The sequence below is a fragment of the Arvicanthis niloticus genome, chromosome 22 (assembly GCF_011762505.2).
Source record: "Arvicanthis niloticus isolate mArvNil1 chromosome 22, mArvNil1.pat.X, whole genome shotgun sequence".
NCBI classification, from domain to species: Eukaryota; Metazoa; Chordata; class Mammalia; order Rodentia; family Muridae; genus Arvicanthis; species Arvicanthis niloticus.
The window spans coordinates 2,663,364-2,689,098 of record NC_133429.1 but is presented as its reverse complement, the minus strand read 5'-3'; the positions used below and the strand labels follow the sequence as shown (position 1 = coordinate 2,689,098).

The 25,735-nt window shown below is 53.3% G+C and overlaps 1 protein-coding gene across 5 annotated transcripts; it reads left to right on the top strand.

The window, feature by feature from the left end:
* Positions 1 to 80: 80 nt before the first annotated feature.
* Palm (paralemmin) lies at positions 81 to 25,729 on the top strand. Of its 5 annotated transcripts, XM_076919564.1 has the most exons (10): positions 84 to 303; positions 7,640 to 7,848; positions 12,484 to 12,535; positions 12,873 to 12,953; positions 13,423 to 13,553; positions 15,399 to 15,549; positions 18,003 to 18,024; positions 20,282 to 20,338; positions 21,849 to 21,980; positions 23,864 to 25,729. In XM_076919564.1, the coding sequence occupies exons 2-10, from the start codon at positions 7,697 to 7,699 to the stop codon at positions 24,382 to 24,384; spliced, it is 1,299 nt and encodes a 432-aa protein (XP_076775679.1). In that variant the 5' UTR covers positions 84 to 303; positions 7,640 to 7,696; the 3' UTR covers positions 24,385 to 25,729. The 5 variants fall into 5 exon arrangements, with proteins under 5 accessions (XP_076775680.1, XP_076775679.1, XP_076775682.1 ...); XM_076919565.1 differs by lacking the exon at positions 21,849 to 21,980 and having other exon boundaries at positions 81 to 303; XM_076919566.1 differs by lacking the exon at positions 7,640 to 7,848 and having other exon boundaries at positions 100 to 303.
* The last annotated feature ends 6 nt before the right edge of the window (positions 25,730 to 25,735 follow it).

Sequence of the window (25,735 nt, the reverse complement as noted above, 5' to 3'; positions counted from 1 at the left end):
ACTCCTTTCATCCCATGGAGAACTCAGGGTGACTGGGTCCGTGATCTCCGCGACGCTTTGGGGTGCAGCTGCGCGGTGCGGGGCGTCTGCGGCCGGCAGGAGGCGCGCGCGGGCGCGCGGGGCGCAGGGAGCGCGCAGAGGCGGCGCGCACACGAGCCCACCCGGCCGCGCCCGGACAATACCCGGCGCGCTGGGGACGATGCCCGCCCCGGTGCCGCCCCCGCGCCGCACAGCCCCGGCCGTCAGGCCCTAGAGTCGGCCCTGCCCAGCACTGCACCGCCCACGGACCTCGCGGGAGATGGAGTGAGTACCCGGCCGCGCGCGCTTTGCCGCCCCAGACCCCCAACGGGGAACCCGGAGGCGACGCGGGGAGACCGTGCCCAGCTGCAAAGGGGAAGGATCGAGCTGGGCCGCGCGCTCCAGGCCTGGTCCCCAATCAAGCTGGGGGGGGCACCTGGGTTGTACCCACACATCTCTTGCAGGATGCAAAGGAGAGGGGCCCACGCGCGCGCACGACCCTTTATCCAAGCTGGGCCACCTGTGGGTGGGATCTCCCCGCGAGCCTGCGGGACTTCGGGAGTAATGGGACCCTTCCTCAAGAGGCAGCATGCTCCCCGCTTCCCCTCCCCCAGCTTCGGCTTGCTGCTCCTGGCGCTTCTGTAGGTCCCTCCTGGGCTCTGCCCTCCTCGTGGCCTCCTCCGGGTCCGCAGCCTCTTGACCAAACCATTTCCGACCCCTTAGATGTCTGATTGCCACTGGCTGGAGAGGTAGATTTCCGAGGAGAGCTAGGCGGGCGGTTCCCTGTCAGAAGCTCTAATCTGATTCCCCCCTTTCCCTCTTAGAGTATCCCCTCCCCCTTCCCAGAAAAAGCGGGGACCAGATGGTGTGACTCAAAGGAGTGGCTGGTTGAGGTTGAAAATGATGGTGGAACCCAGTCCCCAAACCTAGTCTGAGTGAGCTGGGGTCCATTTGTGTGGGTCTGAGAAGCTTTGGACAGTGGGCGATTTCATACGCAGCCAGGGCCATTTAGGCTTGCAGCCCGCTCTGGGCAATGTGACGGTGTCCCCCAAGCCCCTTACTCCCACAGGTGGGAAGGATAGGTGGTCGGGGGGTGCTCGACAGGCTTGGTGGTAGAAAAGCATCTTCTAGGTCACAAATCTGCCTGCTTGGTGTCTTGGGGCATACCACACAGGGCGCCTGTCCTTACCCTAGCCAGGGCTGGGACAGAGCAGTCTGGCCAGCCCGGCTTGGCTGGTGACCGCTCCCCCTGCCCTTCCCTCTCTGGGTGTGTTTTGTGCAAGACAACTTTCCTCTTGGGATTAACCCGTGACCCGCCACACCCTCTGATGGGTGGGAGCTGTCACATCCTTCCCGGGCCAAGAAGGCTGACACCCAGCCCTTGCATCCTTTTACTTCAGAAAGCCCAGACAAAGGCCTGGCTGCTCCTCCACCCTGCCCCCGGGAGCCCAGCCAGGGGCTCAGGGGAGCCAGGGCCTGCACTTGCCTGCCCCACATCCCCTCGCTTGTTTATCTGTTCCACTGGCCTGGCCCAAGGGAGCCTCTGACAGTGGGGCCAGGCCCGGGTGTGGCTGTGGTCAGTGGGCTGCACAGACAGGTGACAGACAGAACCTCCCTCCTGGAACAGCAGATGAAAGGCCTGTTTCTGGTTAGGCCGCTATTGTTTCCTGTTCTTCTAGCCCCTTCTTTCCCACCGGGGATCCTACGACTCAAAGGGGACTAGATGATACCCCAGAGCCACACAGCCTACCCAGAGGACCTTAGCACCTGCTGCAAGTCTCTTGTGATTCTCCATACAGCCCCTCACGGCCTCTCTCTGGGTGGGCGGTCTACCGGTTACTGTGTTTTGGTGGGTTCAGCTCGAGGTTGGCCCCATGTAGCTGTGAATGAGAAAAAAACCTCTCTTAGGTTTCCAGTTGACACTAGGTGGGGTGAATTCCATCTGGCCCAGGCCAGTCGGGTTCCTGACCTTCCAGTCACAGTCCTTTCCCACTGGGGTGAAACTCCCTGCAACTCAGTCCTTTGATGAACTGCCCAGAACATGAGATGATTGCAAAGGCTAGTGGACAGAGGATGTTCATGCTGTATTCCTGTGTGTGTGTGTGTGTGTGTGTGTGTGTCTGTCTGTCTGTCTGTCTGTCTGTCTGTCTGTCTGTCTTATGTGCACACAAGCCTTTCACCCCGGCACTCAGATGAGGCAGGCAGATCTTTGAGTTCCAGGTCAGCCAGGGTTACATAGTGACGCCCCAGCTCAACAACAACAAAAAGCATTTTAAATTTTAAGAAAGGCAAAGATACACATTAGAGAATTACTGGAGGTGGCTGGAGAGATGGCTCAGTGTGTAAGAAAGCTTACTGCTGTGTCGTAATTTCGTGTTGGCTCACACCTTTAATCCCAGCACTTGGGAAGCAGAGGCAGGCGAATCTCTGAGTTCAAGGACAACGAGTTCCAGAACAGCCAGGGCTACAGAGAGAAACTCTGTGTGTCAGGTGAGAGATGGGAGGAGAGGGAGAGGACCCCAGTTTGATTCTTGGCACCCCCATGGTGGCTCACAACCTCCTGTAACTCCAGAGCCAAAGGCTCCGACGCCCTCTCCTGGCCTCCACAGGCATTGCACGCATGTGTGCAAACCCACACACCAGAATCTAAAAATGCAATAAATCTTTGAAAAATTTAAAGACCTAATAAGTATTACTTTCGAAGAGAGGTGGCAGATACTGTGACCAGGAAGTTGTGGTAATCCTCCTGCCTCAGCACCCTGGAGTGCTGGGGCTACAGGTTTGATCTACCAGAATGGAGGAATGGGGATGTTCAGAAGTGAAGCCTTCACCAGGTTCTTTCTGGATCTTAACCCCATTCACCTACCCCGTCTCCCCCTCCCCGCCTCCCGCCTGTCAGTCTCTTGGTGTCAGGTCTGCACTGATATTCAATTGCAGAGCAAGCTTTGGTTCTCTTTGTATCTATTTGTATCTATCTGGTCCCTGCACCTTCATACTCTAGCTGAGTGTGTCTGTCTGGGTAATTGTGATATTTTTCTACAGTATAGGGGATTTAGTTTGAAATGTGAGGTTTTTTAAAATAATAATAATAATAATAATAATAATTTGTGTGGAGTGTGGGAGAGTGTGTGGGCAAGTAAGAAGTGAGAGCATCTGAATTCCAGGAGTTCGTTCCCGCCTTCCACCATGTGGGTTCTGGGGATTGAACTCGGGCCGCAGGCTTGGCAGCAAGCCTTCCTACAGCCATCTCAGTAATCCCCTAAATGTGAGTTTTTAAGGACGGAATTAGCCGGCCAGCCTCAGAACAGGGAAGGTGGCCGGAGAAATGGAGTATAACTTATTCATTTAGAGATTTTTGTTGTTGTATTTTCAGTCTGTCGTTTATTATTGTGGGGACATGACACATGTCTGGAGGTAAAAGGACTTGCAGGTCATTCTGTCTGTTCAACATGTGGGTCCTAGGATTTGAATCCAGGCCCTAAGGCTTCCCAGTAACTTTACCTCCTGAGCATTCGCGCCAGCCTTGTCCTTGCTGTTACATTCTGGTTGCTCTTTGTGCATCAACCTCAATTTCATAATCCTCCTGCCTCAACTTTCTGACTTTTTTAAAGAACCGCACCCCTCGCCCCCTGCCCAAGGCAGGCTTTTACTGTGTAGCACAGGCTGAGTTCAAATTCTCCACCCTCCTGCCTCAGTCTACCTGAGAAATGTTTTTGTTTTGTTTCGGGCGCTCCCATCTGAGCCTTTTCTGTAAAGTATTCTCCAGGACCTGCGGCAGACAGACTGGCGCACCTGCTGGCCAGACGGGCGCGTGCGCTTGGGCCCCAACCTCTGCAGGCTGCGCAGCCACTGTCTGAGCTGAGAGCTCCAAGGGCGCGGTGGGGCGAGGCAGAGGGGGGCAGGCCGGGCTGCGCGGCCTCCGCTCCCGGACCCAGAGGACACAGCCTGGTAGTGCGTCTGAGCCTAGGTCAGGCTGCTGATGGATGAGCCCCAGCCAGCTGTGACAAACAGCTGTGGAGGGTGTGGCCAGGCCTTGGGCGCTCAGCAAGGAGGCAGAGAGGGCAAGATGGAGATCTGGGGGACCAAGGAGCACAGAGGGTGGAGTCTGACATCCACCACAGGAAGATGAGATCACACCCTTTGTCTTTTTTCTTTTTCTTATGTGTTTGTGGGTTTGTTTGTTTTTAATTATTGTTGATGGTTGGTGTTTTTGTTTTGAGACAAGTTCCCTCTATGTCCTGGCTGTCCTGGTACTTGATATACAGGTCGGGCTGGCCTCAAACTCACAGAGATCTGCTTGTCTCTGCTTCTCGAGCGCTGGAATCAAAGGCGTGCGCCGCCGCCATCAGGCTGCTTCTACCTTACTTTTGAGAGACAGCATCTCTCATTGGGCTGGAACTTAGTAGTTAAGCGGCGTAGACTGGCCAGTGTGCTCCAGGGAGTCGTCTCTGCCTCCCCGGGGCTGGGACAAAAGCCCATTCCACCATACCTTGTCTTTTTTATGTGGGTGCTGGGGATTTGAACCCGGGTCCTCAGGCTTGTGCAGCAAACACTTTCCGCCCCACTTTGCCCATCTGTGTTCAAATCCTCTGTCCGTAGAAATCTCAGGGCAGGACCAGGAGGTGGGCAGGGACCCTAGCCTGTCTTTGGCTTGGGCCTTGGAGGAAAGGATGGCTTTGCACTTGTAATTATGAGTTGATAAGCACGTTATATTAGTGACCTGTCTCATGGCAGGGAAATGCAGCTTAAGGGAGGATTTATTCTGACCACAGTTCCTACTGTCCATCATGCCGGGGAGGGCGTGGCAGGGGGCGGGGTCCACAGTCAGGAAGCAGAGAGAGGTGATCACCCATCATCCGAGCTTAGCTCCGGGTCTCCCTCCTCCTCAGCTGAGGAACCTAACCTGTGATGGCGCCACCACAGTCAGGGCGGGTCTTCCCACTCTGTTAACCAGGTGTAAAGACTTCCTCTCAGTCGGCGGAAGCTTTAGATACTGTCGGGCTGACAATATTAACCATCACAGTTTCCGTCAGCCCTTCTCCACAACCTCCTATTCAAAGACATTGTTCAAGTTTTGTTTGTATGTGGTTTTTGTTTTGTTTTGTTTTGTTTTTTAGGGGGAAAGTCTTACTGTGTATCCCTGGTGGGCTGGAACTCACGGAGCTCCACCAGCCCCTGCCTCCCAAGGGTGGGATCAAAGAAGTGCACTATCATGCAGATTTTTTTGTTTTGTTTTGTTTTTTTCGAAACAGGGTTTCTCTGTGTAGTCCTGGCTGTCCTGGAACTCACTCTGTAGACCAGGCTGGCCTCGAACTCAGAAATGCACCCGCCTCTGCCTCCCAAGTGCTGGGATTAAAGGCGTGCGCCACCACCGCCCGGCATATCATGCAGATTTTTAAAAGATGATGTATTTGTTTTTATTTTATCTGAATTATTTTGCCTGCATGTGTGTCTGGATCCCCTGGAACTGGAGTTACAGAGAGGTGTGGCCATGTGGGTGCTGGGAATTGAACCTGGATCCTCTAGAAGAGCAGCCAGAGCTCTAAATTGCTGAATCATATATCCAACCCATGCAGATATATGTATGTATGTATGTATGTATGTATGTATGTATGTATGTATGGGTCTGGAGAGGCAGCTCAACAGTTAAGAGCACTGACCGCTCTTGCAGAGGACCCAGCACCCACATGGTGGCTTACAACTATCTATAACTCCAGTTCCAGGGAACCTGACACCCCCTCTGACCTCTGAGGGCGCTGTATGTACATGGTACACAGACTCGCAAGCAAAATACTCTTATGACTAAAATAATCAAATCTAAACAATAAATGTATGTGTATTTGTCTCTGTGTGTGTCTGTATGTACATATCTGAGTGTGTCTGTGTATATGTCTATATGTATATATCTGTGTGCCTGTGTGTGTATGTGTCTGTGTGTCTCTGTGTGTGCACATGTGTGTATATATCTGTGTACATATCTGTGTGTATATCTGTGTGTGTCTCTGTGTGTGCATGTGTGTACATGTCTGTGTGTGTCTCTCTGTGTGTGTTTCTGTGTGTGTTTTTCTGTGTGTTCATATCTATGTGTGTGTCTGTGTGTGTGTGTCTGTGTGTGTGTGCATGTGTGTGTGCATGCCTGTGTGTGTGCAGGAGTGCTGGGAACATGATGCTGATACTGGAAGCCAGAAGAGCGCCTTGGATCCTCTGTGTCTGGAGTTACTGATGCTGTGAGCTGCCATGTGGGTGCTGAGAATTGAACCAGGGTCCTATGGAAGAACATCTGGTGCTCTAGTCACAGAACCCCCTCCCAGCTTCCTGAAAGCAATTTTTAGTTACATTTTATGTTTGTGTGTGGAATGGGCATGGGTGACACAGTCCATGAGCAGAAGTTAGAGGACAATTTTTAGGAGTCTGTTTTCTGTGGGTCCTGGGGCTCGAACTCATGTTGCCAGGCTTGACAGCAGGCTCCTTTACCCACTGAGCCCGCTTCTTGGTTCCAAAAGTGGTTTTTAATCTAAACTGAATTTCTGGGCTGGAAGTCTAAAAACCTCTAAATCTGAATCTCTTCCCCCCCATCCCCTTGAGATGGGTTAGCCTGGGACACACACACACACACACACACACACACACACACACACACAGCCTCCTGAGTGCTAGGGAACCAAAGTGTGCCTCAAAGCTGGATTAAAAGTTGAAACTTCTTTAATCCCAGCACTTGGGAGGCAGAGGCAGGCAGATTTCTGAGTTCAAGGCCAGCCTGGTCTACAGAGTGAGTTCCAGGACAGCCAGGGCTACACAGAGAAACCCTGTCTCGAAAAACCACAAAAAAAAAAAAAAAAAAAAAAAAAAAAGTTGAAACTTGGATCCTGCAGGGATGGCTCAGGGGTCAGAGCAAGTACTTCTTTTCCAGAGGACCTGGGTTTGGTCCCCAGCTCCTACCGTAGGCAGATCACAGGTACCTGCAACCATGGTCCCACAGGATCCAGTGCCTCAACCAGCCATCAGCTATCCACACACGGTGCACATAAACTCACATAGGCACACAGGGAACATAAGAAAGTGTACTGCGTTTCCAGTGCACGGCGTGGCGCCTGCCCTGTGCTGACCCTCCTGAAGCTGGTGAGCACACGGCAGGAAGTGCTTCTGGGGATGAGCATAGACCACTTACTCTCCTGTCATCACATGACCCTGGGCTCCAGCATCACAGAAAGCAGACATGGGGCACAGGCAGGGGGCATTTTGGGCTTCATACAAAGTCCAGCGGTGTCCTGGGTTACCTGAGACCCTGTCACAGAGAAACGATGGCTTTCTGTATATACCTGAACCAAATGCATTTTGTGTTGAGACTTGATGCCTTCCACTTCCCATAAAGGGACATTAACCTACATAGTGATGCAGCATATTCAACCATAGCCTGTATGTAGCTCTCTCCAGCAATGCTTCTCCACCCGTGGGTCACAGCTCCACAAGCCTTTCACAGGATTCGCCTCAGACCATGGGAAAACACAGATGCTCACATTACGATCCCTAACGGTAGTAAAGTGACAGTTATGACGTAGCACTGAATTAATCTTGTGTTGGGTCACCCCACCCTCACCTAACGTGAGGGGCGGTATTAAAGTGTTGCAGTGGTAGGAAGTCTGAGAACCACTGCTCTGGAACACCTCATCACCCCAGAATGAAGCCCACACCAGCAGCAGTCACCCCATGCCCGCGTCTCCAGCACCCCGAATGCATTCCTGATCTCCAGATCGCCCTGTTGCGGACACTTGCTGTCACCAAGTCCACACTTTGCCGTCTCTCCGCCGTCTCTCCGTGCCTTGCTGTGATGTATGTTGGAGCTTTGCTTTTTGTTCTGTGGGATACAAAAAAGAACAAAGTGTCGGCAGAGTCACAGAGGGGAGGCCTGGGTGAGGAGATCTGGGGGAGACTGCACCAAGTGGCAGGATGGCAAGTACCAAGGTCCTGGGGTCACAGCAGGTTCCAGGTGTTTGAGGATTGTTACTGGAAGTGATTGGGGGCGTGTCTGTGGAAACTGGTCTCTGCATTCGAATATGAGTTCTCATTCACCTGTGAGGATCCAGGGCAGGGTCCAGCTTTTTATCCAACCACAGATTCGTGGCCAAAGTCTCTGTTCCCTTGACCTGGGCCTGCCCTGCTGGCAGATGACTGAGTCTCTCCTCTGGCTTGAGGCTGCATGAGTGCTGGGTTGGGATAGTAGGAGACTCCCTGGAGGGCTCCCTGGGGGAAGAGGCTGTGCCCAGTTTAGCTTGGGGATGGAAAGGCTGAAGCTGGAGAAGAGGAGGTAAAGCCAGCCTGAGGGGTAGGGTTAGGTTAGGGCTTAGAGCCAGATGAAAACGCCTGAGGGGCGGGGTCTGAAGGAGTCAAACACTAAGAGCCCAGGAGACACAGGGTGCTCCAAGAGAGGGGGCACCAAACAGGTGAATTGGACAGCCCCACGCTGGGGACTTCAGTGGGGGAAGGGCTGCCCTGTCAGTCTCCACTCATCCCCGACGCGCCCCCCCTTCCGGCCAAGGTTACCATCAGCACTTTCCTTTCATTTAGCTGCAGGAATGTTCTGGGCGCCGGGCTCCATGCCTGACCAGCTTGATCCCTCCCATTGCTGTTCTGCCGGACACTGGAGCTGCCCAGGCTGTGGCAGGAGAAGCGTGGTCAACACCCCTCTGTGCCCCTCCCCCCACCGCTATCCCTGCCAGGGCCGCCTTGTCCGCTGGGTGACCTTGGGCCTGTTGCATAACCTCTCTGGGCCTTGCAAAAACAATACTGGAAGCCAAGGCTTGGGTTGGGCTGTCACTGGCTTCCCATTGTCTCATCTGGAGCTGAATTATCTCAGGAACTGGGAGATGACGCCCTCCCCAGGCTTCAGCCACCCACACGCAGCAGCAAAGGAGCCCAGATCCCGTACTAGGTGCCTGAAAATAATCCCATAGGAGGCACCAGGACAGGCTCAGAGACCACAAGTCACCTGTCCGGAGACACACAACCGGCAACACACCTTCCGTCTCACTAAGGCAGTGTCTCCACACACGTGTATGCAAGACCTTTGGAGATATGGCTTCTATTTGGCATTTCCCAACTCCTGCCCCAATCCAAAAGGTCATTCCATGGGGGCATCTCTCAGTGTCTATGTAGCCCAGGCTGGCCTCAAGCTTACTGAAAGTCTCCTTAGCTTCCCAAACACAGGGATGACAGGCATCAGCCACTATGCATATAAGTGTATCAGTATGCAAGCATATAAAATAAAGGCGATTTTTCTCCTTTCTTTCTTTCTTTTCTTTTCCTTTCTTTCTTTCTTTCTTTCTTTCTTTCTTTCTTTCTTTCTTTCTTTTTTTTTTTTGAGACAATATTTTTCTGTCCCAGAACTTGCTCTGTAGACCAGGCTGACCTCGAACTCAGAGGTTTGCCTGTCTCTGGAGTGCTGGGATTAAAAGCTTTTGCCACCATGTCCCCACTTATTTTTATTTTTGGAGTTAGAGTCCCACATAGCCCAGGCTGCTCTCAGACTCACTATGTAATGAGGGACGGACTCGAACTCCCGCACCCCATCCTTCCAAGTGCTGGAGTGACCTGCGGCCTCTTGGGTGTTTGGGGGCAACTCCCACCATCTCTACCTCAGCCCCAAAGTCTCTTTTTGCTCTGTATTCTGAGACCAATTCTCACCAAGTTTTCGAGGCTGGCTTTGAGCTCACTGTCCTGTCTCAGTCTCTCTATTACTGAAATCACAGGCATGGGCTGCTAGATATGACTTAGGCTTAATGATTTGCATATTTTTTCCCTCTTAACCTTCACTGCCTGGTCCAGACCCTTTCTAGGGAGATGCGTGGGCACACCAAAAACCAAAATAGGAGAAAAACCGCCCTTTCCCCGCCCCCCTCAGAGCTAGTGGAAGTCTCGCAGCCCCCCAGCACTGGGCCGGGGGTGGATGCTCAGAGCAGGCCCCACCTCCACACACAGGGCCTCGCGTTGCCATGGGGACGACGAGGTTGCCAGGGCGACCGCCTCCCGCGGGCCCGCCATCCATCAAGGCAGTGGCGCCCGGGGGTGGGGAGGAGCGCGGGAAGGGTTCAGCTGCGCGCCTGTACTTGTGACCACGCGGCGACAATATGGGGATGGAAGAGACCGAGGGATGGAAGTTGTCTTCTTGGGACGACTGAGAACATTGTCTCTATGTCGGCTGGCTATGCCCGCCTGACTTCCATCCACTCTGGACTGGGGACAGGCAGTGCAGCCGAGGACACTGACGGCTTTGTTGTCTCATCCGCCCACCGGCTACACAGCTGTCCCTGTGTCCGGCCTGTGGCCACCTGACTCCGGTGGGGGGAATTGCACACTGGGTGGGTAGTTCAGCGTGGCCCTTTTTTCCTAAGGGTCTTTAATCTTACTCGACTTCATTTTTAAAGTCTCACTATGTAGCTCTAGCTGGCTGGGAACTAACTACATAGCCGGCGGATGCCTCCCGGGTGTCGCGATTAGAGATGTAAATGCGCCGCCACTCTTGGGCCCTGTGTGGCTTGACCTCTGCACACAGCATTCCGCCTTGAGAGAACTCAGCAGGCGGTTCCCAGGAAATGCAAAGGGCCTGGGTGGTAGTGACCTGCCTCTCAGCGGAATAGATTGAGGTGGGGGACAGGACGGGGGAGCGCCGGGACACAAGCAGGTAGATATGGGTTAGGCCACACCAGACACCAGACACGGGCTTCTCACAGGGATGAGTGAAGGAGAGAGGCGGGGTCTGATCACTGCTATGAGAAGGTAGTTTGGGTTGTTGGGTATAGAGGGGTAGCTGGGAGACAGAGAAGTGGGAGAGGACAGTGAAAGTCTGGCTTGGGCAGGGACATTTGGATCTCATAGGAGGAACATAGACAAGAAAGACTGCTCCTGTGGACCCTGTAAGGTCCTCAAAGCCAAGCTGGGTCTAGCCTTTCCCAAAACCAACTGTGGAAGCCAGCCTCACTAGGACAAAGGGGAGACAGGAAAAGCCAAAGCTAACCCAGGTGACTCAGGGATTTAGAAGGCTGAGACAGGAGGATTGCATGATTAACATGGGCAGCTCAGTGAGCCCTGTCTCAGTATAACGGTGAGGGGCAGTGGAAGCACCTGTTAGTCATGTTGCGTATACACTAGGACCCGAGTTCAATCCCAGCACCACCTTAAAGTCAGGTATAGCCATGTGGTGGCCTGTGCTTGTGACCCCAGTAATGAGTGAGTGGGCAACAGGTGGATGGATCCCTTGAGCTCCCTGGCTAGCCAGCAGTGACAAACTGTCTTAAAAATCAAGCTGGGTAGTGACTGAGGACTAACACCCAAGGTTGGCCTCTACCTTTCACACTTTTATGTCTGCGTGTGTACAAATGCACACTCACACAAAGTAAGAATTAGGGCTGGGGGCGTGGTCAGAGATTGAATCCCAGCCTAAAATCCCTGTGAGGGGGCTGGAGGTATGGATCCCACCCCACCACTAGAATCCCCCAATGATGAGCTGGGGGCGTGGTCAGGTGTAAAGACCCTGCTTATCAGGTAAAAGTTCCTGGATTCCATTCTCAGGCCTGTAAAAATAGATAAATCAGTGTGGGTTCACTCTACCAGGCCCCAGGGAGGCCCTGAGAGGGAAGGTGTTTCCTGCCAGGAAGGGAGCAACTGTCCAGGGTCACCTGTCAGGGCGTGGGAGCCAGGTCACTTCACAGGCCTTAGTGAGGTCAGGAAACTAAACCCAAGAGCTGGGGGTGGGGAGATGTCGCTGGCTCCAGGTTGTCTGGATGGACTTGGTTGGAGGCAGTTCGCTGGTGGGGTTGCAGGACCGGCTCCCTGCTACGATCCTAGGCTAGCTCAGACTTAGATGTCTCCTGTTCCTGAGTTGCACAGATGGGGAAGCTGAGGCCCAGAGAGGTATAGAGAAGCCTTATGCAGGGCTTCTGGGAAGCTTTACTCCAGGTCAAGGGTGTTGAACACGGCTGTAATTTCAGTCTGTGGAGATAAGGCATCAGGAAAGTCGGGGAGCTAGGTGCGGTGTCTGAGCCTAACCCTTTTGGCCAGCTGTCTCAAGAACAAGGTGGAAATGATCTTGGCTTTGCGGGCACTTTGCCGCGTGTTCTGGGGAAACTCACTCTCTGTTATCTTGGGCCGCTTTGAGGTCCTACCATTCTGTTGTTTACTTTGCAAGATCAAATGGGGGATGGGGAGGCTTGATCCTCCCTGAGCCTGATTTGATTAACGAGAGGGTCCCTGGAAATCATTTTGACATGTCCTCTAGTCTGTCTTCGTAGGTGACACCCCTCTTTAATTTTACTGCCTGGTGAACTCCTGTGAATCCTTCATGGCCCAAACCTAATGCCCCCTTTTCCTATATCCATCCCAGAGCCTCTGAAAGAGCCAAGGAGCCCACCTGATAGGAAATCTAGGGGGAGGGGTGTTCTTTCATTGGCTAACTTTGTCTCCTATATGCAGGGTCCTGGCGACAGACACTGCGTCCCAGCAGGAGCGGCTTCAAGCCATCGCTGTGAGTTCCTCCCACTTCGGACCTGGGGTCCTGAGTAGGCTGGGCAGGATGAGGTTTCAGGATTCTTGATGCACAGTCTAGGCTTCAGAACTTGGACGCAGCTAGCGGAGAGTTCTCTTAGGTGCCCAGAAATGAAAATAGAGACCCTCTTCTTTTCACATGACCTCTGGTCCCCTTGGGAACAGGTGGGGAAACTAAGACTGGCGTTTGTCACAACCCAGGCTCACAGTCTGCAAATGCTCCATGTCCGAGTCCCCTGGTACCGGTCTCCTGGGTCACACAGGGGAGGTTGTGGTTCTGGGGACCCTGGCTGTCCTGACCTGGTTTGCACCCACAGGAGAAGCGTAGGAAGCAGGCAGAGATTGAGGGTAAGCGGAGACAGCTGGAGGATGACCGAAGACAGCTGCAGTACCTGAAGGTAGGGTGCGGTGGAGGGTGTGAGGCAGGCGGGGGGGGGGGGGGGGGGGGGGGGGGGGCTTATGTGGAGCCTGTGGGCGGGGCGAGCCTATGGGCATGGCCTAGTGTGGAGATCTGTGGGCGGGGCCTAAGAGTGGGGGTTGTGGGAGTGGCCTGGAGGGATACTTTGGGCTCCCCGTCTATTTGAGCCCTGGTATTTGGGAATGGACCCAGGCTTATGCAGGCTGTTTCTCTAAGGTGAGTCTGTGAAGTTCTATGCGGGGCCTGCATGGGACTACTGGCATGTGTGACCTTAGGATGGGGCTAAGATCACTATAACTTCATTTATGACCTCCAGCCTGACCCAGACTGGCTTCAACCCTGACAATGACCCCCATTCAAAATTCTGATCTTGACTTGAGTCCCGATTCTAACCTTGACCTACTGAACCATAACCACCTCAGTTCTGAGCCTCTTCCCCACCACCTTAGTCCAAGGCACTGCGGGAACGCTGGCTGCTGGAGGGGACACCATCCTCAGCCTCGGAGGGTGACGAGGACATGAGGAAGCAGATGCAGGAGGATGAACAGAAAGCCCGGGGCCTGGAGGAGTCCATCACCAGGTGAGCATTAGGGGAAGGGGGCCGTCCAGGTGACAGGGGAGTCCAGGTAGATGGGCCTGGGGACACTTCTGGGGACCCCCATCAGGAATGGGCAGGTGTCACAGTGTAGACCTTTCCATGTGCCTCAGAGAGGATCACACAGTGCCCAGCCTCCAGCTACAAACAGTGTGGACTGTGAGGCAGACCTTGTCTTAGGCTTCCTGCTGTGACATCCCAACACAGGGGCAGGTGTGAGGCCTGCCAGGCAGAAGTCCCAGAGGAAGGGAGGTACCATCACTAGCCTCCCTGAGGGCTCCCTGGCACCAGCCCAGCTGGCCTTTGCAGCTTTAATAGAGACCAGAGGCAGCTGGGCTTACAGGAAGCTGTAGAGGGGACAGGGAACATAGCCTTCCAGTGGGGGCTGGAACAAAACGCAAGTGTTTCCCACTGGCGACCCAGGCGACTGTAGGGGTCTGCCTTGGAGAAGAGGGGGGGCTGGCATAGCAGGAAATGACTAACTTCTTCAAGGCCATGAGAGGCCCTGTGGCTCTGTCTGTGGGGTTAGCCAGGATTTCCCTGGCCAGGTGGAACAGTTAAAGATAGCACTTGGGGCTCTCCTGCATGTGAAAGCTAAGAGCAGCCTCCCTGGGCTTCCGTTTCCTGCCTACAAACCAGTCAGGGATTTTTGCCTTGCTGTAGAGCTAAGGACTTGGGCCTAGGCTCACCACTGACCAGGCCCCCAAGCCCCCAGCCCCTCACTGGAGAATTCTAAGAAGGGGCTCCCTCCTGACCACGCCCACAGCCCCCTCAATGGGGGGCTTGTAGATGGGGTACTACCCTCTGGCCACACCCCTAGCCCCTCACTGCCTTCATCCTGCCTCTTTTTTTTATTTACTTATTTTATTTTACGTGAGTACATTGTAGGTATCTTCAGACACCAGAAGAGGGCATCAGATCCCACTACAGATGGTTGTGAGCCACCATGTGGTTTTGAACTGGGAATTGAACTCAGGACCTCTGGAAGAGCAGTCAGTGCTCTTAACCACTGAGCCATCTCTCCAGCCCTTTATTTTTTTTGTTACTTTTGCTTTTTTGAACCTGGATCTCTGCGGCTCAGATTGACCTAAAACTGGCTGCTTCCCTATTGCAACATCTGCCTTGCATGGGCTGCTACCGTTGCCTGGCTCTGGCCTAACTGTTTTGTTTTTTTGTTTTGTTTTGTTTTGTTTTGTTTTGTTTTTGGGGGGGGGGTTGTTTGTACTGAAGTCTTCTGATGCTTGTGACAGTGACACATATTTTTCCATTATCTCTACAACACTAACACTTCCCGTTAGTTTTGAGTGGGAGGACAAAGAAGGGAGAGTTTGTTTGAAGCAGGCTCAGCCCTGGGTGGGCCCCAGCCCTGCTGTTTGCTGCCTGAGAGAGCCGCAGACTGGCCAGGCTACACAGCAAGGCTGTCCTGTAAAACACCAAGATGTAGGCTGTGTGGGGTGGCTCAGTGGGCAGAGTGCTCGCTGCTGAGCTGACAACCTGAGTTCTATCCCCAGAACACACATGGTGTCCTCCACACTGCACAGGGGCGTGTGCGCACACACAGACGCTGTGTGGTAATACGGAAATGTAAGAAGAGAGGAAGTTAAGTTTGAGCTGGGCATTTGGGTGTCCACCTCTCACCCCACCACTTGGGAGGCAGATCTCTCAAGTCGAGGCCAACCTGGTTTACGTGGTGAGTTCCAGGACAGCCAAGGCTATAAACAGAAACCCTGTCTTGGGGAAAGAAAAAAAAAAAAAAAACGAAAACAAAAACTAAATTTGTGGGAGCCCCATGTGAGCGGGAGCCCCGTGTGACGCTCTTACCCTCTACAGGCTGGAGAAAGAAATTGATGTCCTGGAGTTTGGAGAGTCAGCCCCAGCTGCCCCAAAGGAGAACCCAGCAGCCTCCAGCCCAGTCTGGTCCCAGTCTACAAGTCCAGCCAAGGAGGAGCAAAAGTCAGAAACCACAGTGAACGCTCGGCAGGTGAGGCTCCCAGAGGCCCTGAGCCACAGCAGCCCTCCTCAGTGCATGACAGTGGAGGCTGTGCAACTTGAGAGGGATTGCTTGACCTCTCTGAGCTTCAGTTTCCTGTATGTGGAGGCAGCTTCTGTGCCTGTGGGCAATTACAGTCTGATGGGTTAGTGGACAGTCAGGCCTTGGCCCCAGATGGACTCCACCCTCAGACTTTCCTTTGCTTTGTTTTATTTTTTATTTCTTCTCAGTTTTTTCTTGTTTTCTTTCTTTTGGGAGGAGTACTGTGCGTTGAATCTAGGAACTGAGGCATGTTAGACAACCCCTGATCCACATCTTAGCCTAATTTAAAAAATTAGCCTAATATTTGTTCTGTTTTGTTTTAAGACAGGCTTTCTCTGTGTGTAGCCCTGGATGCCTAGAACTTGCTCTGTAGGCCAGGCTAGGCTTGAAGCATTCATACTTTGAATTACTTATTCGCTTACAGTGCTGTGGGCACACACATATATACCATGCAGGCCAGAGGGCCCAACGGTCCGTTCTATCCTTTGAGTCTTTATGTGGGTCCCAGGGATCGAACTCTGGACTTCAGGCTTGGCAGCAAGTGCCTTTGCCCCATAATCTACCATCTTGCTGACCTAAGTTTTGGATCTTTTGAGACGGGATCTCACTGTATACATGCCGGCTCAGGTTGGCATAGAACTCAGGCCCTTCCTTTACCGGTGTCAGCAAGCCTGTGCTGCTACATCCAGTTGTTTGTTCATGCTGCTTTTTATATATTTGTGTGTGTAAGGGCACGAGTGTGTGTGTACATGTGTGCATGTGTGTGTGTGTGCGTGTGTGAAATATATGTGAACACATGGGTACATTGAATGCAGAAGCCACAGGGTGATGTAATGTGTCTGCCTCAGTTGATCTCCACATTATTGTATTTTTTTTGAAATATTTATTTACTTATTTTAGAATCAAGGTCTCTCACTATGTAGCACTGGCTGTCCTAGAACTCTTTGTAGACCAGGCTGGCCTCGAACTCACAGAGATCTGCCTGCCTCTGCTTCTGGATTAAAGGTGTGCATCACCATGCCTGGCTTTAAAAGATTTATTTTAAATTATGTGTTTATATGTGTCTCCGTGTGTGAGCACATGAGTGCAGTGCCGCGGAGGCCAGAAGATGTCACCAGGTATCCTGGAACCGGAGTTACAGGTGATTGTGAGCTACTGTGTGGGTGCTGGGAGCTGGAATTGAGTCCTCTGTGGAAGCAGCCAGTGCTCTTAGGCTGTGAGCCATCTCTCCAGCCTCACCCAACTTCTTTCATTTATTATTTATTTATTATTTTATTTTTTGAGACAAGTTCTTCCATTAAACCTGTTCACCAGTTCAGCAGAAGCTCTGAGGATCCTCCTGTCTCTGCCTTCCCTTGTGGGTTTTGCAGGCGTGACTGCAGGGAACAGAACTCAGACCCTGCTGCTTGTCTGACATAGCTTTAGGACTGGGCTGTCTCACGGCCCTGTTGAGTCTGTGTTTTACTGAACATCTCCTATGTACATGTCCATGAACTAAATAACCACAATGTACATACACATACATGTCCATGAACTAAATAACCACAATGTACATACACATACATGTCCATGAACTAAATAACCACAATGTACATACACATACATGTCCATGAACTAAATAACCACAATGTACATACCTTTCTGGTATGGAATAATTTGCCTATCTTTAGCCAGGACACCACTTCTCCAACGTAATTATAATAAGCAATCTGGTTTTTGTTTTGTTTTGTTTTGTTTTGTTTTTTTGAGACAGCATCTCACTATTTAGCTGAGGCTAGCCTCAAACCCGCAGAGATCCTGCTGCCTCTGCCTCCTGAGTTTTAGGATTAAAGGTTTAAGATTCCATACCTACCTATAAATACTTTTTAAACACCTCCGTGTGACGGAGAGGTTAAGGGTCTGACTCCAGGCCACACAGCTGACAGGAGATCTTTAAGGGCTGGGCTGGGGACGAACTCAATTTGCTGTGGACACTGGGAAAGCTCTGCTCCTGTAGGGAGAGCTAGCTCAGCCCTTGCCTGTTGTATGCTACCCTAGTTTGGGAGAGACCAAAATGTCATTTGAGTGCGGGCTCCAGCCTGTTGGCACATGAGCAGTGTCAGCTAGGAAGGGGACCAGACCTATTCTCAGGGAATTTCTGGGCACTGGGAGGCCCACCCTTCCCCCAAAGCATCTAGGGTCAGGAGGAGGGTGGGCAGGCTTCCCAGAGGGTGTGGGTTTTGAAGGTTGAACAGGAATTTTCCAAGCACAAATTGACAGCTTTTGCTGGAGACTCCATTAGGGGCTAAGCCTGTCCCTCCAAGGCTGTCAGGCCGACGGCCTCATTCTCCAGCGGAGAAGGGGGCTTAGGGCTGTGGAAGAGGCTGAGTGGACTGCTCTAATCTTTTCTCTCTTTCTTGCAGACTCCGTTGGGCACCCCAAAAGGTAAGCTTCCAGCCAGGACATGCGGCCTTTGGTGCCCTCTGGTGGCTAGAGGTGGGATGGCGGGTGAGAGTGACGAGGTCTCAGTCAGCACACTTTTATGGATCAGGTTGGGGTGGCGGGAACCAGAGGAGTGCCCTGGGCCGATCCACATCCATTCTCTGTGTCATAGTCCCCAGCCAACTGGCCTTGGCTTAACATTTGTAACATGTCACCCTTGTTACCCCAGTGCTTAGGAGGCCATGGTGGGAGGAGCCTGAGCTCACTGGCAGGCCAGCTCAGCTACTCCTCCAGAGGACCCGAGTTCAGTTCCCAGCACCCATGTCAGGCAGCTCAGCACCACCTGTTACTCCAGCTCCGGGAGACCAGAGTCCATGAGCATTTGCATATACATGTACATACATATACACCCAACTAAAATATAATACACTTAAGAAATACCCCGCAAGGCGTATTTCTTTTGGTTTTTTTCGAGACAGGGTTTCTCTGTGTAGCCCTGGCTGTCCTGGAACTCACTCTGTAGACCAGGCTGGCCTCCAACTCAGAAATCCGCCTGCCTCTGCCTCCCAAGTGCTGGGATTAAAGGCGTGTGCCACCACTGCCTGGCGCAAGGTGTACTTCTTAATTGAGGATGAACAACACGGGTGTCAACTTTGGGCTTCTGTATGCATGTGCACACTTGTATACAAGACCTCATGAATAAATATATTCATCACACACATTTTTAAAAATGTTATTGCCAGGTGGTGGTGGCACACACCTAATCCCAGCACTTGGGAGGTGGGTATCTGAGCTCGAGGCCAGCCTGATCTACAGAGTGAGTTCCAGGACAGCCAGGGCTACACAGAGAAACCCTGTCTCGAAAAACCAAAAAAAAAAAAAAAAAAAAAAAGATTGGCACACACCTTTAATCCCAGGAGGCAGAGGCAGATGAATCTCTAAGTCTAAGTCTAGCCTGATCTACAGAGAGAGTTAGTTCCTGGATAGCCAGGAACTCTGCTATGCAGAGAAACCTTGTCTTGGAAAAACAAAAGCAAGCAAACAAAAAAATCTCATGTAGCCCAGGCTAGCCTCAAACTCTGTGGCTGAAGATGGCCCTGAGTCCTGATCCTCCAGCCCCTACCTCCCAGTTACTGGGGTTGACAGTGCCAGTATGCTGGTCTGTGTGGTGCTGGGGGGACAACCAGGGGTTCTACATGCCAAGCATGCCCACTGGACCCCAGCCCAACCCTGTTTATTTATTTATTTTTGAGGCAAGATCTTTACATAGTCCTGGCTGTCTGGAAGTCCCTGTGTAGACCAGGCTGGCCTTGAACTCAAAGATACCTGCCTCTGCCTCCCCAGTGCTGGGATCAAAGATGTGTGCCACCACAGTGGTCTCAGCTCTCTGGTTTTTTAAATCACTTTTGAGCATGTGTTTCTGCCCAGTGCAGCTGACAAGGCTGTCAATGCAGCCCTGGGACCCTCTGACCTGATTCGCTGTTAGTTATTCATAGAGAGTGTCCCCTAGTGTCTCCTAGCTTTGCTGTAGGATTAAAAATTAAAATCAAGGCCGGGCAATGGTGGCCCACGCCTTTAATCCCAGCACTTGGGAGGCAGAGGCAGGTGGATTTCTGAGTTTGAGGCCAGCCTGGTCTACAAAGTGAGTTCCAGGACAGCCAGGGCTACACAGAGAAACCCTGTCTTGAAAAAAAAAAAAATAATAATAATCAAAAGAAAATCCATGCAGGCCTCTGAGGGACCCTGTGAAAGTCATTTTGGGCTGAATAATGAGGAGTCGGGATGAGCTGGACTGACCGTGGGGTGAGGGGCCCTGGGCGTGCACAGGGCTGGAGGAAGTAGCTGTGTTGTCTAGAGGACAGCACATGTGTTGGGGTCTAGGGGCCCTGGCGATGTCACAAGTCTAAAGTGTCTGTGGTGCAGATGACTTGTTAGGGGTCTGAGGGTGCAGTTCCATGGATTGAGGTTCTGGGGCTGTAGGAGAAGGTGTTGGGGGGTCTAAAGGTGCAGTTGCATATGTTGGGGATCTAGGGTGCATAGCATGTATTGGAGTTCTGGGGTGCAGACGTGTTGGAGGTCTGGGGTTCCAGTCCATGTTCTGGGGCAGCATCTGGTTGTTTAGGCCATATGCAGGTCTGGCCATGTCTGTGGACCAGGTATTGCTGTCTGGATTCATCTGGTAGGGATGTTTTGGGTTTGTGGGGAATCCTGCAATCTTGTCTCTGACTCTGTCTCTTTCTCCACCCTGTGCCCCATGCAGAGAATCGCACGTCCACACCGGTGCGGTGTCCAGGGGGCTCCACAATGATGAAAGCAGGTGGGTCACCCTCACTCCTTACCCTGTCTAGCTACCATCTGAGGCTTTGTCTGGGTCCTGCAGGGTGGAGTTCACTGGGACCCGCCCTTAGCAGGGTGTCTGGCGACTTCAGAACCCATTTGCTTTGCTGCGACTGGCCCAGGCTTCTCTGAGAAGACGGGCCCAGCATGGTGGCTCTAACCCAGTGCCCTGTGGCTTCCATCCCTAACCTCAGCCTGGGGACCTGGGGGTGGCACACAGGCTGAACATGCCTCCCACATGCCTGACCATGCTTGCGTCACATCCTGCCTGCTCCAGGGGTCCCAGTATCACACCGACCTCACACAGGAGGACCTGACATGTTTTGTACCCAAAACCCAGAAAACCAAGGGCTTAATATGTACTATATTATAGCATCTTGGAGAGAGGAGGACAGCAGGCCTAGAATTTCTTGCAGAGCTCAAGTTCAGGAGGTCTAGGGGATGTTCAGAATTTCTGCGGTAGTGACACCAGGTGTGGCTCCCACCCCCCCATCTCTGCAAGCCGTGATTTTGTAGAGAATGCACACATCCTGCTCAACTGAGCGGGCAGCCTTGTAAGTAGGTTTGTAGTACTAAGAAAAATGATTAACTTACAATCAGTTATTCATTCAACTAATGCTTATGAAGCCAGACATGAAAGAGGAGGAGTTGGTATTCTGGTGGGTGTGAGTGGCTGTTCAATTAACCATACTGGGAAAAGGAGAGAGGGAGAGAGGGTGGTGGGAAGGAGCGGGTGATTCTCAGGGCCCTGGAGACGCCAGGAGCACAGCCTTGGGAAAAGCAGGGGTACCTACTTAGCCACGTGCTTACAAGTGACCTCTCAGAGCTGCACAGAGAACAGACCAGAGACTGCTGGGCCAGGGAACCATGAGAGTCCCAGCCTGGGTGGTGGGTCAACAGTAGAAAGTTCTAGATGTTTCTGGAGGTGACTGTGAGGGGGTCCAGCCAATGGGGATGGACAACAGGACTCCCAGGATGGAGTCCTGGGAACTCAGTTGGGTTCAGTGTGAGGGTGGCAGTGGCCACCAGGTTTGGCATCTCTCAGAGCACCATCAAGAGGTTTCTGGGCCGGAACATGGTCAGTTCCTGGGCGGCGGCTGTTAAAATTCATCTCACCTGGCACGGTGGCCATGCCTTTAATTCCAGGATGCAGGAGGCAGAGACAGGTGGGTCTCTGTGAGTTCAGGACCAGGAAGAGTCTTGTGGCTCAGCAGGACACAGTGGGCAGAGATGGAAGGACATGGGGCCCTGGGGACATTAGCATGGGCTTCAGGCTCTGCGCAAAATGCATACTTGAACCGTTGTCATCCAGAGCTAGGGAGGATCTGGAGTGGGGAGGGCTGCATCTGGGGGGCCTGCTCAGCATCCCGGCGTCACTGCCATCGCTGCTTGGCTCTGCCGCTACCTTTCTTTCCTGGCTTGGCCGTAGCCCAGCGGGGGGCACCTGAGGGCAGATGGGTCGTGGGGTAACCCCGTGCCTCTCGTATCAGCCATGTACTCGGTGGAGATCACGGTGGAGAAGGACAAGGTGACCGGGGAGACCAGGGTGCTGTCCAGCACCACACTGCTCCCCCGGGACCCACTCCCTCAGGGCGTGAAGGTCTACGAGGACGAAACGAAAGGTATGAGAAGCCCGTGCCTGCTGCAAGGGCACCCCGCAGAGCCAAGGTTGCCCCGCCCAGCCCTTTCTCCTGGCCTGGTCAGTCATTCAGAACCTGGGCTGTGTGCTGAGCACTGAGGTGAAATCTACAGGCAGGTTCAAGTGAGATGGGAGCTTCTCAGAGGCCCCCGACTGCGTAGCCAAGAGAAGGAAGCAGAGCACCTGGCAGGCGCCACAGCTTGTGCAAAGGCCCTGGGGTGCGCAAAAGGTGGGTACTGAAAGAAGGGCTGTGGGAACTGGAGGTTAGAGCACTGGCTGCCCTTCCAGAGGTCCTGGGTTCAATTCGCAACAACCACATGGTGGCTCATAACCATGTATGATGAGATCTGGTGCCCTCTTCTGGCCTACAGGCAAACATGCAAGCAGAATGCTGTATACATAATAAATAATTTTAAAAAAGAAAGAAAAAGGCTTTGAGCTACAGGAAGAAGGGACTGTGGACTGAAAGTGGTGGGTGGCCTGGGTGGAGTGATGGTATAGAAGAGATCTAATTTTATGTGTCTCTGATGTGGGGGACAGAAATCAGAGCCTCCAGACTGCTAGGCAAAGGCTAACAACTAAGCCTTGCCCCAATCCCTCACTGGGAGGTCTAGGCAGGGCTCCACCCCTGGCCACGCCCCAAGACCCTCACTAGGGATTCTAGATGAAGGCTCCACCCCAAGCCTCCACCTCCCTCCCACCCACTGTGGGATTCTAAATTGGTGTTTCTGGCTTTCCTGACTGGTTTTACAGGTGTTTACCAGGCTGATCTGTGGGGAAGTGATGTTGAGGAAACTAGATGCTATTAGATTAGATATCTAATCTGGGACATTTTTTAGCAGGAACCATAAAGTCAAATTGGTCCCCACCCCATCCTTTTTTTAAAGAAATAAATGCATACCATATAAGTCTCCTTTTTACACTTGGTGATTTATGAGGTTTGGTCCCTGGTGTACAGTAATTTTATATACTTTCAAAACATTGCATTACCCCAAAGGAAGTCCCCCACCCCAACGAGCTGTCACTCGTCCCATTAGACCCATGAATCTACCACAACCCCCTCCTTATGTGTCAGAGTGTGAGGAAGGACTGTGTGTGTATGTTTACTACTGCGCACGTTTCTGTGTAAACACACGCTTTATCTCGGGTGTGACTGGCGTGGGACTTGCTGGCCCCGATGGATGTGACCATTTATGAAGGACAACGAGGCTGGTATCCATTGCACTGTGCCACTCCCAAAGTGTCTCCACGGGGCTCCACCCTGGGCCATTCCACTCACCTCTGAATAGTCTCTCTGGGGACCCAGAACCAGCTAGACTGGACCCTGGTTGCTTGGTAACAGCAGGAGATCTGTTTCCATGGAGATTGATGGCTTGGATTCTCATTTTAGGGGCCCAGGCCCATGGGAGAGATTTGACTCCACCCTCTGCACCTCCAGTGTCACCAAGAGGCCAGGCACAGGGACTCTCTTCCAGAGGGTCAGAGGGTGGGAAGCTAACATCTGTGAGGTGGTAGCCCTGGAACCACCCTGTCTGCGCCCCTGCAGTCCAAGATCTCAGAGGAGTTTGCAAAGCTGAGGTTCAGGTGTGCTCCGGGGCTGTAAACAGCTGTTCACCTCGGTGAGGAGACATTGGCTTTATTTAGCTCCCCACAACTCAGAAAGTGACAGCCAGGCCTGATGGTGCATGCCTTTTGTCCCAGTACCCAGGAAGCTGGGAAGGGAGAGCATGGCATACCTCAGCCTCCTTGAGCGCTGGAACAACAGGTGTGTACCACAAGAGCTGGCTGTCGAGGTGGGTGTCTGCCTCAGCGACCCGGCTCTGCCCAGCACCGCCCTGCTAACTCTCTCCCTGTGTCCCCACGCAGTGGTCCATGCCGTGGACGGCATCACTGAGAACGGAATCCAGCCTCTAAGTTCCTCCGAGGTGGATGAACTCATTCACAAGGCCGATGAGGTCACACTGAGCGAGGCGGGGTCCACAGCTGGGCCAGCGGAGCCTCGGGGACTCGCAGACGATGTCACCAGGACCACGCCGTCCAGAAGGGAGATCACAGGAGTTGAGGCTCAACCAGGAGAGGCCACGTCAGGTCCACCAGGCATCCAGCCCGGCCAGGAGCCCCCGGTCACCATGGTCTTCATGGGTTATCAGAATGTAGAAGACGAAGCAGAGACCAAGAAGGTCCTGGGCCTGCAGGACACCATCAAGGCTGAACTGGTGGTGATTGAAGACGCGTCCACCCCCAGGGAGCCCGCACCACTCAATGGCAGCGCGGCTGAACTCCCAGCCACCAAGGAGGAGAACCAGACGGGGCCCACGACCACACCCAGCGACGCCCAGGATCTTGACATGAAGAAGCCTCGTTGTAGATGTTGCTCTGTCATGTGACCCACCGGGGCACCCCAGTCCCCGGTCCCCGTCCTATGCTCCACACTCAAACCCAGCAGCCCGGCCCTCCCCGGCGCCTGCCCGCCCTCACCCTCCACCTCACAGGCCCCAGACACAGGTGTGGTCCCTCCCTATGCACCTCGAGTCACGGGTGGGGGGGTGCTCTGCCCGTCTCCACACTCACCCCAAACCTCTGAGCCGTGCGTCATCCCTTGGTGAGAGACAGGCCAACCCATATCAGCCTCCCTAAGAATGGGGACCCCCAGTCCAGGTCACAGCAGGTTTACAGAGGCGGCTTATGCCCACCATAGTCCCAGCCTGGTGTCCCCTTGCCGCCCCAGGCCAGCCTGTCTGTGCCTTATTGTTACTTCTGGGGAGTCTCCGAGGGGACCAGAAAGGGTCCCACTGGCCAAGGCGCCAGCAGCCTAATGTGGGCAGGTGGGTGAGGCCACACTTCTTTGGAGACTCAAAGTCGTGAAGTCTTTGGTGGAGGACGGGCACCTGTGGGTGGGTCCCCTCCAGTAAGTAGCAGAGCTCGAAACAGGAGAAGCCCTTTACTGGGGATGGAGCAATCACCCAAGATGGAGTCATTGTTGGTCAGCCAAGCCACTCCCTGTCCCGAGAACCCCCTCCCCCACCATGCACACACTGGGCCCTTCTTCCTGGTGCTAATTTTGGGACCTTTGGGGTCACCTCTGCCCTCTTCTCTAGTTGGCTTGGACCAGGGTCCTGGGTTTCCCACGTACCCCAGAAGTCAGTGGGTCTGTCTGCCAGCACTGCAAAGCCTAGCGTTTCCGGGCAGATTTAGGTTGCTCCACACACACCTTGGTGGGAGTAAGGGAACCCCCATCTGCCACCTGGCCTGACGGGAGCCTGGCAGGGGTTCACCAACCTTCGGGCAGGCAGCAGTAGCCACTTTGGTCCCCAGAGGCACAACCCTGCACACAGGCGCTGACTCAGCTTCGAAGGACCACGCCCAGTCTAGGTCCCTTTCCTTGGGACCCCAGCCTGGTGTGCAGCAGGGTGCAGGACCACCTGCGGGGCCCGTCACTACCCGCAGCTGTAGTAGGGGCTCAAGCAGAGGCCACGGGGTCTGTGTCCTGTCCTTCCCGTGGCCAGGAGGAGAGGCGCTCTTCCCTGAGGGTGAGCCATGGCCTCGGTCACGGCGCCCCTCCTCTTCCTCCTACTCTGAGTCCGCCTGAGTTCCTCAAGCCCTGAGCCTCGGCTGAAGTGCCCTTGCTGCCCCCTTCTGCTTTTGACGTGTGACGAGGCCCCACCCTTCACCCCCATGTTCTTGACTTTCCCAGAGAAACAAATTAAAAAAAAAAAAAAAAAGTGTGCAGAACCAGGT